Below are 13,392 nucleotides of genomic sequence, written 5' to 3'. Positions count from 1 at the left end.
CTTACTTAACTGGCTTATAACCTCTGAAGCACAGGACAACAGACCTGCAACAGTGAAGATAAAAATGAGCATGCACAGATGTGTCTGTCAGCAAGACCAGCTAACCCCCACCCCCCAAAAAAACCCGGAATAAAATAGGAGCTCAGAAAAAAATTAAATATACAGCCTGGCAAATTTCTGAGTGCTATAATCCAGGTGTTGCTGCTGACTTGCTGCAGACCTACTGCTAATTCTAAAAATATTCACCTCTTTCCCAGTGCCTGTAGGGCTGCTATGCAGATGGAGGAGTTCTAATCCATCAAAAAAAATTGTAGGTACATAGGAGGCTGCATTGGTGGTAAGTGTCACCATCCTCACATAAAGAGCTCCATTAAAGTTTGCACATCACACACACACACTACTGTGGGTGGGGATAGAGGGCACAGCTCATGCTGTCCTGCACGGAGCTTTGGCATAAGCAACAGGGATTTGGAAAAGTAACATAATTATTAAAAATAATGACAATTATTAGGCCAGACTTCAAAATTCCTTCTAAATTGATGATATAATGGAATACGTCCCACAGACTAAAGCTTTCTACGTGGTCCTTGGGATAAGGAGACAAGCCCATCGTCCCAAGCGATGCCAACACGTCACAGCCGTGCTCCAACCCAGCAGCAGAGACCACTCGAGTCCAAAAAGCCGTCCCCTTGCCATGCAAGTGCACCTGATGTGGAGGTAAACCTTCACTGAAGGAAAACCCTGTATGGTCCTTCACCCTGCTCGCTGATAGACAGGTTCCACCTGAGGAGCTTCAGAAAGACTCTGAAGGGCAGTGAAGTGTCCAAAAGGTTTTGCAACGCAGAAAAGAATCACATCAGTCAAGAACAGCGGAAAGTGAACAAGCGGTTCCAGGAAAAACCCTATCAAGAACAGAAGAGTGAAGTGTGGAGGCAGGAAGGAGATGGAGAAACCGGAAAAGGTTGTGCCCATCAAGCCCGTGAGAAAATTTAAGATAAAGAAGGAAACTTTAACACGGGGGTCTGGGCAGGAGTAGGAGATGGTGGGGATAAAGGAAAGCTAACTAGAGAGGGAAGCAAGCACAATTAGAGCAGCTGCTTATTCTGAAATGGCACGTCAGACCTTGAATGAAGCCATCAAAGAAGAAAACACCGGTATTAAGGCAGCATCACATATTTCTTGTTTTCTGCAAAAGGAGGAGTCAAGATGAGGCAGAATGTCACCAGTGGCCAGAAGGGAAACACAGGTGGACATCAAGTACAATTCCAATTGTGAGAGCAACTGGAAATATCAAATTAAGGAAAATAAGAGTTCCCTAGGATTATATAGTGAAGAACTTACACATTACAGAACATCTCTCACATAACTGTAGGATACAAGGCAATTAGCACTGCACAGTTTAACTCCTGCTTCTGAACAGGGGAGCTAGACAGCAGTGGGGTACTTGTTTGGTTTGGGGGTTTTGTTTGGTTTTATGTGGTTTGTTTTGGGGGGATTTTTTTATTTATTTTTTTATTTTTTTTCCCCAAACAATCTCAAAATTCAATTAAATGGGGCTTCACAGACAGAAACAGGTTTGAAGTTCCTCCTTGCTCTCTTCAGGGATAAATAAGGGTATGATGGGGAACTTTAGTCAATGGCAATGCTGCCACCACGTGGAATATTTCTAGCCAGATGCTGACATAACTCAAACCTACCGTGAGCTTCAGTCCCATCAGATGCTCAGACAACTGATGAACACACACTACCATTAATTTATCATCACTGCTATTAGTTATTAATAATAATAATTTACTATCATATAATCATTAGTCTTCGTGGTTTAGTATCTAAGCTGCTCTCTTAGTTTGCCTCACTCTTAAAATACGTTTGTCCAATAAAGTTGATTTAACCTTTTGTGACGGAATAGTGCTTAGCTGCAACCTCCTACCCTCATTCTTTTTACATTATCTTCACCACAAATTGACCATTGCTTACCAAAGAGTATTTAAAAAGTTATTAAATCACAGAAATACAAACTTTTGCTCCAGAGTTTTTGTTGTTATGATTGGAGGGATGACAAATAACAGTTACTTCATATCTTGTTCTTACTTCGGCTGCTTCAAAATTGAATGCTTTGTAGGGACTTCCAGTTTACAGGGAATAGTAAATTACAGAAATAGAAAATTACAGAAGCAGCTTCACTACAACATCAGGCAAGAGCATTCTCCAATGTTCCATGAAATTTCTAACAGTCATCGCAATGCAATGAAATCAGATCGCTAGAAAAGTATTCCTGACAGACGTGCATACAAAAGCATAAGCAGTCATCTAGGAATGGATTAAATTTAGGCCACATATGGCAAAACACTGCCAACAGCTGGAGCTATAAAAAATTCAAGCCAGAATGCAGTATAAAGTTTGCACATCCAGGTAGCAGTCAACAGCCCGAGCTGCAGGTTTGGTACGTACGCTATCGTCCAGACCAGGAATCAGCCCCCCAGAATGCTCATAATCCAGCAGTCAAATCAGCCAGACTAATCTAAATTCTCCCTTTCTCCCCGGCTCACCATCTCATCCCCCCCTTCACTTTTTTTTTTATTACCTCACACTTGCCACGGAGACCCGTCTCCTGGAGCCGGGACCAGATGCTCTGGATCCTCCCCGCGTGCTCTGGGTGGCTGTTTGTGTTTCCACAGGTACACTGGTGTTTCAGCATCAAAGTGTCATATACAAGGCCTGCAGCAGAGGTTACAAAATTGCTCTCAGTTAAAAAATAAAATAAAAAATTGCCAGATATAGGGGGGGAATTTTTTTATTTATTTTATTTTATTTTACAACAGTACTTTATATTCAGCTGAACACTTCTAGACAAAGACTGTGTTTTACCAGGAGCCACAGAGCTCTAAGAAATGAAAATCCAAGATGCTGCTTTGAGACAGTACCAAACCTACAACAATTGCTTCCTCTGGAAATGGAAAAGAAATTAGTTACCAACATCTCCGCAGGCTGAAGCTGTGAGAGTGACAGACAAAGGTGACAACTGAAACCATCAGTATGAGCACAGATGTGCTGGTGTAGGAACCTGATCTAAGAGGGGACTGGTTTGCAACTTTTCTGTTGGGTACTTTCATAATTGCTGTTAAAACAACTCTAGGGTTTGGGATTAAAAACCAGAAGGAATAAGTCATTAGCAGGCACTGTTTCATAAAATAGCTTGCGCTGAAGTCTTTGCATCAACACTATTTGACAACATGCTAATTAAGGCTATTAGCACACACTTGGGCATAATTATTCAGCACGATATGTAGGTATTTAGCAGTGTTGTTTCATTTGAACGTGGGAGTCAGGCAGCTAAATCCCCTTGCATTACCAAGTATTTATGGCATGACAACAGTGTAGGAGACTTTGATTCATGCTCCAGAGTTGTCCAGGTACGTTTTTGGAAGGGGAGTTATGATTTCATAGCCAATGTTCCACTGGAGGAAAACAGCAGGTCCTCTACAGCTATGCAGTCACAGTGACAAAAGACCTTTCCTTTTTTCCACTCAAGCAAAAGAGGCATAGTCAAATGTTTAAATCTAGCCTTCTCTTCAGCCAGAAGCTCCAAAGAACAGAACAAAAGCAGCTGGATTTCCCCCCCCCCCCGCCCCGAAGGAGTAAGGTTTCTTGCAAGCAATATCTGTCTGAAAGCACAGTATAAAGTTGCAAATCGAAGGCCTTGACAAGAATCCAAAGCCTTTGAATTAGCGGTGAAGGCAGGAGCTACTCCCAGACCCAACATTAAAGGGTCTGCACTCCAACCAGTATCGCTCTTCCAAAATCCCAGACGAAGCACACCTATGCTGCGGCGGGCAGCACGAGCACTGCTCGCAGAACTCACCAGAGCTGGCTTTCATGTTACTAGTTCAACTACAGGTAAACTGCACAATTTGCAACCGCATGGAGTTCAAAGGGGCTGGTAAGAAACCAGACTCTGAGAACATACATGGACACGCAGCCTGGAGCTGAGCACCGTGCTGCTGCATGTACTCCAGCTTGGCTCGAGCTGCAATCACACCTTCTGACTGAGTGTGGGCATGTTCTGCCACTGAAAAATCTGGCTTTCCCCTCTGAGGCAAACCCTGGCACTGACACTTTCAGGTATTCAGCCTTAGGGGATATATTTGGCAGTTCCTCACTTTGCTGTAGGTGAGTGCAAGTAGAAAAAAAAACACCAACCAAACAAAAAACCCCCAAAAAACAACAAAACCCAAACGACACTCAGTTCTAGGAAGAGAACAGAGCACTGGTTAATTGACTGCCTTTGGGTTAGCCAAAGTTCAGTTAAATAAGATCGTGCTGCAAAGCTCTGCAGAAGTCTCCCACATTTAATTCACAACATCAAACTTCGTTAGGAGGTGCTGGGCAAAGGCAATCACTGTAAATGTCACAGAACCACAGACTGGTCAGGGTTGAAGGGACCTCTGGAGACCATCCAGTCCAACTCCCTGCTAAAGCAGGTTCTCCCGGAGCCGGTTGCACAGTCGCGTCCAGGCAGGTTTTGCATGTCTCTGGAGAACAAGACCCCACAGCCTCTCTGGGCAGCCTGTTCCAGGGCTCTGTCACCCTCAGGGTAAAGTTCTTACTCATGTCACCTGAGAAGAAGCTGTAGTCCAACGGTAAGGCTGGCTGTCCATGAGACCTCCCCAGTCTGAGATCATTTAAACTAGCGCATGGTCTTCAGTAACCTCACCCTAAGGTTAATTTATTTTTGAAATAACCTCATCTTCAGGGGACATCAGGCATTTTGACAAAGTATTTGGTACCCAAAAGAACCCCACGTACACGTCCTCCTAGACCCTATGCAACTGTACTAGGTTTGGATAATTATTCGTACTAAAGAAAGTGGTTCTGCCTTCTTTTTTCCAGATATCTCACGGACTACAACTAGGCTTTATAGATTTAAAGTCAAAAGGTGCATGCGTATCTATTCAACATATATATTTTCAGCCAATAACTACCCTTGAATTTAAACAAAAAGAAGTACAGGCAGCAAGTCACTCATCAGATAGCTGCTGACCTCTCGGGGTACAACCCCGGATCCCCTTCAGCTATGAACAAGAAGATGCATCCCATTTGCAAAGAACACTCCAACCTGGAGATAAATCTGAGGCTAGTTCATGCCATACCTTCATAAGTTTGCGGAAAAACATCAGGCATTTTCAAGCAGTGGTTTTTAAGCAGCCTTTTCTTGCTCACCTCCTGGATTCCCAGACGATGCTTAATGCTGTTGCTCTAACAATTTTTTTCACTGCCTGGGAGCTGGGCAGAACCTGACAGTGAATTACACTGATAGCGCTGCAAAGTTGGAAGGGGTCTAAGACCATTTAAATAGTCGAAATGTGAACCCGTGTTGCAAGTTTCTTTTTAGAGGGTGTTTTCCCTAAGTCTTTAAGCTTTAAATACTAACTCCTGAAAAATTATTATGAAGCAGCTCTAGGTACAAAGTTAAAGCAATGCCTAGCCAGATTAAAAGTCTCCCTTTTGTTCTCTATTTTGTACCTGGGTAACCCCAGAGCCTGGTAGGGCAGAAGCCAACACAGATCAAACTTAAAAGTAAATGCAAATGAACAACCAGCTTTTTGCATTGACCTTATATTCTTCTGTTCTTCCTTTGTCTTCCTACAGTACAGCAGATCTGGCAGGTTATCTCCCAGTTTTTTTGGAGGATGTTTGGTGTCAGCTCAGAAGTAGGCAGTGGTATTTATCAGCTCATCCTATGCGGTGTCAGCTACGGGAGCTGCACCGATGAAAGTAAACACAGGTAGCTGTCGGCGAGATCCCCAGCCACACAAACCAGCAGCTCCTCATCTGCATCCCCAAGCACTGGAAGGCTACACGTGCTTAAAATACATGCATACATCTAAAATGGGTTTTGGTAACAGCCTGTTCAATATAGGCAGTCGATGGAGTTAAAGAAACAGCTTCCAGATAAGGGGGTGGTAGGACGCACACTCTTCCTAATTTGTTGATGGAGACTACAGTGGGCTTTATAGAATTTGGTTGGGCTATAAAGTTTCTCCTTTCTCAGTGACTCACTGATAACAGTAGTGTCTCAATGAAGTCCTAGACTGTAATCAAATGTCACTCAACATTTCTCTCTCTTAAAAAAACAAGCCACTGGAAAGAAGTGAACTGTTCCAAGCTCCTTCCTGTGGTTGGGGACACTCAGATGAAGACACACACACACACACAAAGGAAAGCTTGGCAATTTAAGCTTAAAATACAAAACTACATTGGCCATTATAAGTTAAATTAAGTGGTGCTGGAAGCAATACTCTTTAAGACATGAGAACAATCATTTTTAAAGGTCAGCACTAAAGCATAACCAACTCGCTTTTCTTGGCAGAACAAACATATGATTTGAGGTTCAGATAATTATATTGCTCTGCACAGGAGGGAACAAATGCCTTCATCAGAAATGAAAAATACTTTAATGCAGAACATCAGAATAATTTGTGGAACCATTTTTACAGGAGATCAGAGACTGGATAATTGGAGCTATGTAAATTAATGGCCTAACCTGAGAAGTCTTATTCAAGTGTGTAGAACAGTGCATGCAGAAGTATTCATTAAAGTCAAGGGGGCTACTTGTGCTAGCGAGGGCAAGTTCAAGGACTAGTTTTCTTTTATATGCTAGCAGGAAGGAAAATTAAATGTCATGCTTTGGGACATAAAACTGATTGCTTGAAGAAGTCAGGAAGGGCACTGTTTTCACTTTCATGTGGAGTAATGCACATCATGTTTGAGAGTTATATTATGTTGTTCTTTCCCTGTACCTTTGAAGTCTCAGGTACCGGTCACTGAGAAAGACAGGCAAATAAATTATACATAAACCCCAGAATTTCCAGCTGTCCAGTCCTAACTCTGTCCAGAGAAAGCATTAGTGTTTTCTATATAACACCCCGAACATGAAAGCGATGAACAACTTGGATAATAACTGATCTCTTAAAGAGCCACATTCGTGTCTAGAGTGATTGTGGTCGGCTGCAGTAGGGCCACTGAATGAGGATTTTTTCCAACCCTCTCATAAAATGATCACAACAATTCCGATCTTAATTCCTCTGAAATTCAAAGCGCATAATCGTGTTAGGATCAGTCTCCAAAGCAGTCACTTATCAAACAGATGGATTTTCCTAGTGAAGAAGAAGCCTGATGCACTTCAGCACTGCTTGCTTTGAAAAATACCCAAGACTTTAATTTCCTGCCTTTCAAAGAACAGTTCAATCCTAGTGATTAAGCTCTAAGTATCCACCTCCGAAAACACTATCTCCAACACACCGTGGACAACCTTAAGAAAACATCAGTGATCTAACTTGCACACACGTGCTCAACAGCTGAAATGCCTGCCTTTTTGCTCTGTGTTTGCGTGCCCAGAGTAGTAGGCTCTTTCTTCCTGCCACTGTTAAGGCTGGTTAATTAAACTAGTCCTTCACCTTTTATGGGAGGTGAAGGACTAGTTATAGGACTAGTGTAAAGGTCTTAACTTTTATGCTTTGCACCTGTATTAGTGCCAGTGAGTGCCCAAACCTTCCTCCCTTGACAGCATTTTATTGTGTTTCTCCTTCTCCATTCACCTAGCATAAATCTAGAGAACTGCACAAGATAGAAGGCAATGGAAAAATCAAGCTCTTGGAGCCTTAACATGGATAAATGCCATGAAAATGATATTTTACAGGTGAACTACAGTAAGCATTCTTCGTATCATTGCACTGGATCATGCAGTGCTATATAAAAGCAAAGTGATATTCCACCTCTTATTTTAACCCACTTTTTTTTTTTCTTTAAAACTCTGCCTCCAAGGAAAATAAACCATAACATCCTAAGTGTCTTTTCAAAGCAGCACAGTTCTCAAAATCTGCATTCTTACAGTTAGCTGTAATTTTAAATGAAATTTAGAGGCACATATCTGAGTCAAACGTATATCCCCTGGTAGGAAACATTATTGTATGTTCAAAGTCTTGCATATGATTGACAGAACTTAAATACCAGAGGAGGAGAAGGGAAGAAAGAGAAGGAATGAATAATCTTGTAAAGTAGGGCCACACTTCCTTGTTTTCAAAGCACCAAGATTTGGGTCTAAGTGTATTAGATTCTCAAGTTTCATCTGGTTTGACTGTAAGCCAGGGGACTACCCTTCTTTGCATCCTTGGCAAAAGCCAAAATCTAGAATAATCTTGCTATAACTGGTTGCATTATAAATGCATTTTTGCTGAAATTCAAGGTTTCAATACTGACAACAAATAGAGACTTAAAGGACTGATTTGCAAAAATTAGATACTGCTTGGGCTTTTACAGAGCTGACTGCACACGCTTCCTCACCCTACAGCGAGCTGCTGAAGAACAGTCATATTTAAAATATCACTATTACTATACCACCAGTGTCTGAAAATAAACCCAATTCACAGTGCTGGTTTTAAAGATGCAAAAGCTGTGGGTTAGATAAGAAGAAATGGATACGCAAAGGAGAAACAAAATCATGAGTTGCTCTGATTTGGGGTTTCTGGATTTTTTCCTGCTTCGTTTTCCCAGGGCACACGACACATTGCAAAATGTTCATTCACAAAATAGAGCTCGACATTTGGGGAAGAAGGCGGACTTCAAAATAAGTCCGCCTAATCATCCAACATAGGACTTAAGAAGTTGCACATGAATTAACTTTCATCTGTTGCTGAGGTTACAGATTTTACAGACAGAAAGGATTTTGGTGCTTGTCAAGATTCAGGAAGAACAATTATTTTTTTGCCTTGAATCTCTGTGAGGAGATTAACACCTTTTTTGCACTTCTGGTTTTCACTAGACAAATGCAGAACTGCACTTGTAATTTCCCTTAGAGGTGACGACTAAGCAGGTAACACTCTTCAGTCTGTTTGTCTGTTCAAGACAACTTGAAAAAATCAAGTCACCTCGTTTTTCCTAACCTATGGGCACAGACTCCTGGGCAGAGATTGTGTTACAGACGGAGGGGTAGGCTGGCACAGAGCCTGGAGCGGATAACTTATGGCATGAGATTGCACAGGGACTGGAGAAGGTGCAGAAAATACAGCCAACAGATACTGCATTTGGCACGCTGTCCTTTTTCAGCAACATTGCCTCTCTCCGCTTTGCATCTAAATCAGCTTTGTCACAGCATATGACTCGTCCTTTTTTTTTTCTGGAGATACATAATTAAAGTACTGTGCTATGCCTCTATTGATTTTTGCAGGTTCTGTCTGGACTGTAGGGTGTCTGTCCCTCTGAGGAAGGGACAAGAAGGACGACCGGGTGTAAGACAACTGGATCTCATCCTTGAAGACAGGATGTTGCAGTCCCCAAATGCATCTGAGACGCAGACTCCCAACAGATAGCTTTGCAGGGACAGGGCAGAAAAGCACAACATATGGCAAAACAGTAACCACAGCCCCATCCCTTCAGCCTCCAGTGCCCCAAAACGTTACCTGTGGTGAACCTTGGCTTAGTGGGTGGCTCCTGTACAGACATCGGGAAGGTGGCTGAGGCGGGTGAGGACTGTGCACGGGACAGAGGCCGATGCCCTCCAAAAGAGACGGGCATGCCAGCTGCCTCCAGCGACGCCTGGTAGTTTCTCAGCTGGTGAATACGTTGCTGCTCCAACAGAAGGGCTTGCTGTGGGGAAAAGAAGCAGGTAGTTGCTGAAAGTCTGTGTGGTAGGGTTTTTAAGGATTTTTAAGGTTTACAGGCTTGGACTCCTTTTCCTGATAAATGAGCACATGCACACGCATGTAGCAAATGGAGATGTGCATATTTCCAGGGCGAAGTCTGGCACACGCAGTGTTTGAACCACAGGCCTGAAGCTGGTGCACACTGGCAGAGTCATTAGCAGCAGCAGCTCCATCCCTTCCCTGGGACCAGCTACATCTTCCTCCCCCAGGTTGCTCCCACCCTGCTGCACTGGTGCATTTTAACAGCGCAATGCACCAGGCCATGGAACGAGTCCGACTCAACCAGATCCCAGGCAGGAGAGGGAGTTTTCAACTGAGCAGCCGCACCATCAGCTGGACAGGGTCAGAAGGGATGGCTGTTCCAGCTTGCCACACTCCGACCTCAGCCTGAAAAGGTTCCCATTTCCTCTCCTCTCTGAGGCAAAATAATTGCAAAGGACGTAATATTTTAAAGACTCCTCAGCTGTGACCAAGCGTTCAGGATTAGGGCAAGGGGGTGGGGGTGGGGGGCGCTGCACTTACAGAGGAATGGTATCGTTAGCGGCATGTTACATTTAATCTATTCATTTATTTACTAAGGCAATGAGGCTCAGATGTGACTATATAAATCAAATAAAACTTTGAACAAGCATGGCTGGCAATGGCATTGATCCTTCAAGGCAGCGCCGTTATGACTATAACACTGCTCAGTAATGAACCGAAAATGTAATCTCTGAGCAACAACAGCCAGCGACATTCACAAGGGACACAAGAGTCAGCTCCGCAGTACCAGGAAGATGGCAGCAAGCAGCGAGATGCAAATGAATACACAGGGCAACCAATTTGCACCTGATTCACAGACATTGCAACTGCAAACCTGGCACAAGCCCACTTCACCTAGCCAAGGGCTGTGGATTTACTCAGAGTTACACCCTGGCATGGCTACAGCAATCTGCTCTTGGCTGCAGATCCCGTGCTGGGGTTAGGCAGGGCTGTGGGTGCAGTCAGGTGCTGAGGGCTAAGGGCTGGCTGTAAAGACGAGCAGAGCACTGATGCCTTAAGAGAACCGTAACCTTCTCACCTTCATTACTGCTACCACAAGAGGCAGGTTTTGGGAGACTGCCGTGTAATTGGGAAGATTATGCTATGCTACGTTGTTATTGGATTTATCACTTGCAATCCACAAGCCTCCGGTATTTACTCTCAAAAGTGAGCACAGCTGGGCTCTCTAGGATCTATAGCTCTAAAGAAGGAACTCCCTCCAATGAACCTCACCCCCTGTTCCCTTATCCAGCCCTTCTCTGGGGCAGTCGTCTTAAAACATGAAACCAAAATAAAATACTCTGCTAACACTTAGTGCTCAAAAATGTCAAGACACACTTTATCTTCCCAAAGAAACAAACGGAAAGTGGTTCAGTGGCTGCAAACACACTGACTGCATTTTATGCTGGTGATCCAAGATTCCCCTCCCTGGGACTTCTGAGCTGACACAGTGACTCCAGGGAAGGATGGCACTGGTTTTACCTGCAGCTTTCTTTACGTAGCAAATCCTCAAGAGCTGGTCCCCCCTAGCTTCTTCCCCTTAGAGTAGCATAAGGTGACTATGAGGAACCAAATAATTTTCTACAAAGAATCAAGTCCCACACTTGGTATTTTGTGAGCTCACCTGACGGAAAAGCAGCTCCTGCTCAGCCTGCCTCTGCCCAGACTCCAGCTCCTGCTGTGGCTCTGCCTCCTCCTCATCACTCTCAATGGGTTCTTGCTTCACTTGGACCATATTGGCCAGCCCCGGGGCTTCCTTCTGGCTTGTGACTCTGTCGCTGTATGGCTCCTCCAAAAGGGCTTGGTGTTCTCGTAACTCTTCTTCTGTCTCCTCAGGGTGGCTTTCATGCTGGCGAGCTGGTTCGTTGGGTTTTGATATAATCTGAAAACAACCCAGAGGTTAACCAATAAATAAAATGCAACTCATCCCAACTAAAGTTCACTCTGTTCTCAAAGAAGCAGCTTAATGAAAAGAGCAATTATGAATCACAGCTTTTATCTTATCAACTAGGTCCAAAACAACTGCTCAAGGGAAAGGTCAGAGCAACCTTAGCATTAAGCGCTGTGAAATCTTATGTCCCAGATTATGATGGCCCCTTCATTTTCCACTTGATTCTCCCTCTGAAGAAAACATGGGCCTGTTGTGCTTACACACTGACAGATGCTACTCCGTTCACAAACCCACAAAAGAAAAGCATAACCGCCATCAATACATTTGGCAATTAAATTCTGAAAAAAAGAAAGAGGCACAAACCCTCTACAGGAGTTTCTGCTACCTTGTTTACCCAGCTTCTTCTTGAATCACCCCCTGAATTTTATCTGTAAAGAGAGTGGCTGTCATAAAGACTCCTCTGAAACTTGCACTCTTATGAAGTTTGTTAAGAGGGAACTGAGGACACTCATCTTAGAGCATCTGCACAGAAGCAAACCACGAGAGCATCATTCTAACCAGACCTTCCCTAACTAGAGGTATGAACTTCTCTGAAAGTGCCTGCTGAAACAAAGGGAACAATATAATTCTCACTACAATTCACACAAGCTCAGAATTTTTGAAAGTTCTTTGGCAAGATAAAATTCACAGTTCTCCGTCTCAGAGTGCTTATGATTTTTATTTGGAACCAAAGAAATAAACACACGAACTCTTTTTAAATCCAGCGTAGGTAAATAAATCAATTTCCTTCCTTTAAAAGAGCTCAGGCTGTACCCGTTTCACAGGCTTATAAAGAAACTGCTGAACTTTGAAAGTTGTCAGGGCAGAGCTTTAATAAGGATTAGGTCATTGGTATGAAAAGCAATATTGATTTTAAATCTAATAAAGCTAAATCAAAACACAGTTATTGAACACATGCAGAAGGAGCGACTACTTGTAAGTAACTCGCTCTTTGAAGAACAGTGGCTCAAACCTGAAACTAAGCCTTCTTCCCCAAATGCAGGAAGAGAGGCTCTGCCATATAACTCAGGCAAACCTATACAGAACAGACTGAGGCAGACAAAGGCAATATAAAGGACTAATTGCCTGCAAGTATCACAGCAAGGACAGCAAGAGGTTGCTCCTAACTACATCAGAGGATCTCAAACAACTGGGGCCCAAACCCTTTAATATCGGAGAGCTGCAAGGACCAGGATGCAGGGCCACAGCTTTCCAGCACATTGTAGATTACTGCGTTTTGGATGTGTCCACTCCTGAGAGGAGCGGGACAGGCAGAAGGGCATCACCTTCCCTAGAAGCTTAAGGCAAAACCCTGCAGGGTTCACATGGCCACCCCAGTACAGATGGGGGATGCAGCCCATCCCTCTTAGTGATGAAAGCTAAAATTTTTGTACCGATCAACAACTGGCTGCTGTTGGCAAGAGGGTTTTGGTTTCTGCAGCAGTGGGACCGTCTTTGAGAGTCAACAGTTTTTTGGAAGAGATGGGATCCACCTGACCAAACAGGGAAAACCCACCTTTGCCAACAGGCTGGCCAAGCTGGCAGTCAGAGCTTTAAACTAGAAACAACATGGAAGGGAGTGGTTCCTCAACAAGCAGCTAAGGAAGCTGGAGCCAGGGTAGGCAGGCCAAGGTCCTGGGGTGGTGTGAGCAGAAAGGACACGGCAATCAACAAAAAAGAGCTGAAGTAGCATCCCTTTGAGCCCAGTCATGTAAAGGAGATGCCTCCAGAACAGCCTGA

The 13,392-nt window shown here is 43.7% G+C and overlaps 1 protein-coding gene across 14 annotated transcripts in view; it reads right to left on the bottom strand.

The window, feature by feature from the left end:
• Nucleotides 1-13,392, bottom strand: part of HDAC4 (histone deacetylase 4) — a 267,202-nt gene that overhangs the window by 48,935 nt on the left and 204,875 nt on the right. For all 14 annotated transcript variants that reach the window (XM_056348110.1, XM_056348107.1, XM_056348108.1 and 11 more), the window contains 3 exons: nucleotides 11,347-11,604; nucleotides 9,459-9,645; nucleotides 2,585-2,718 (listed from right to left, as the gene is read on the bottom strand). In XM_056348110.1, the coding sequence (XP_056204085.1) occupies nucleotides 2,585-2,718; nucleotides 9,459-9,645; nucleotides 11,347-11,604 (579 nt within the window). The remainder of the gene's footprint in view (nucleotides 1-2,584; nucleotides 2,719-9,458; nucleotides 9,646-11,346; nucleotides 11,605-13,392) is intronic.

The sequence above is a fragment of the Falco biarmicus genome, chromosome 8, assembly GCF_023638135.1.
Source record: "Falco biarmicus isolate bFalBia1 chromosome 8, bFalBia1.pri, whole genome shotgun sequence".
Lineage (NCBI taxonomy): Eukaryota > Metazoa > Chordata > Aves > Falconiformes > Falconidae > Falco > Falco biarmicus.
Note: the sequence above shows the minus strand (reverse complement) of the source record. Positions and strands in the feature narration are given on the sequence as shown.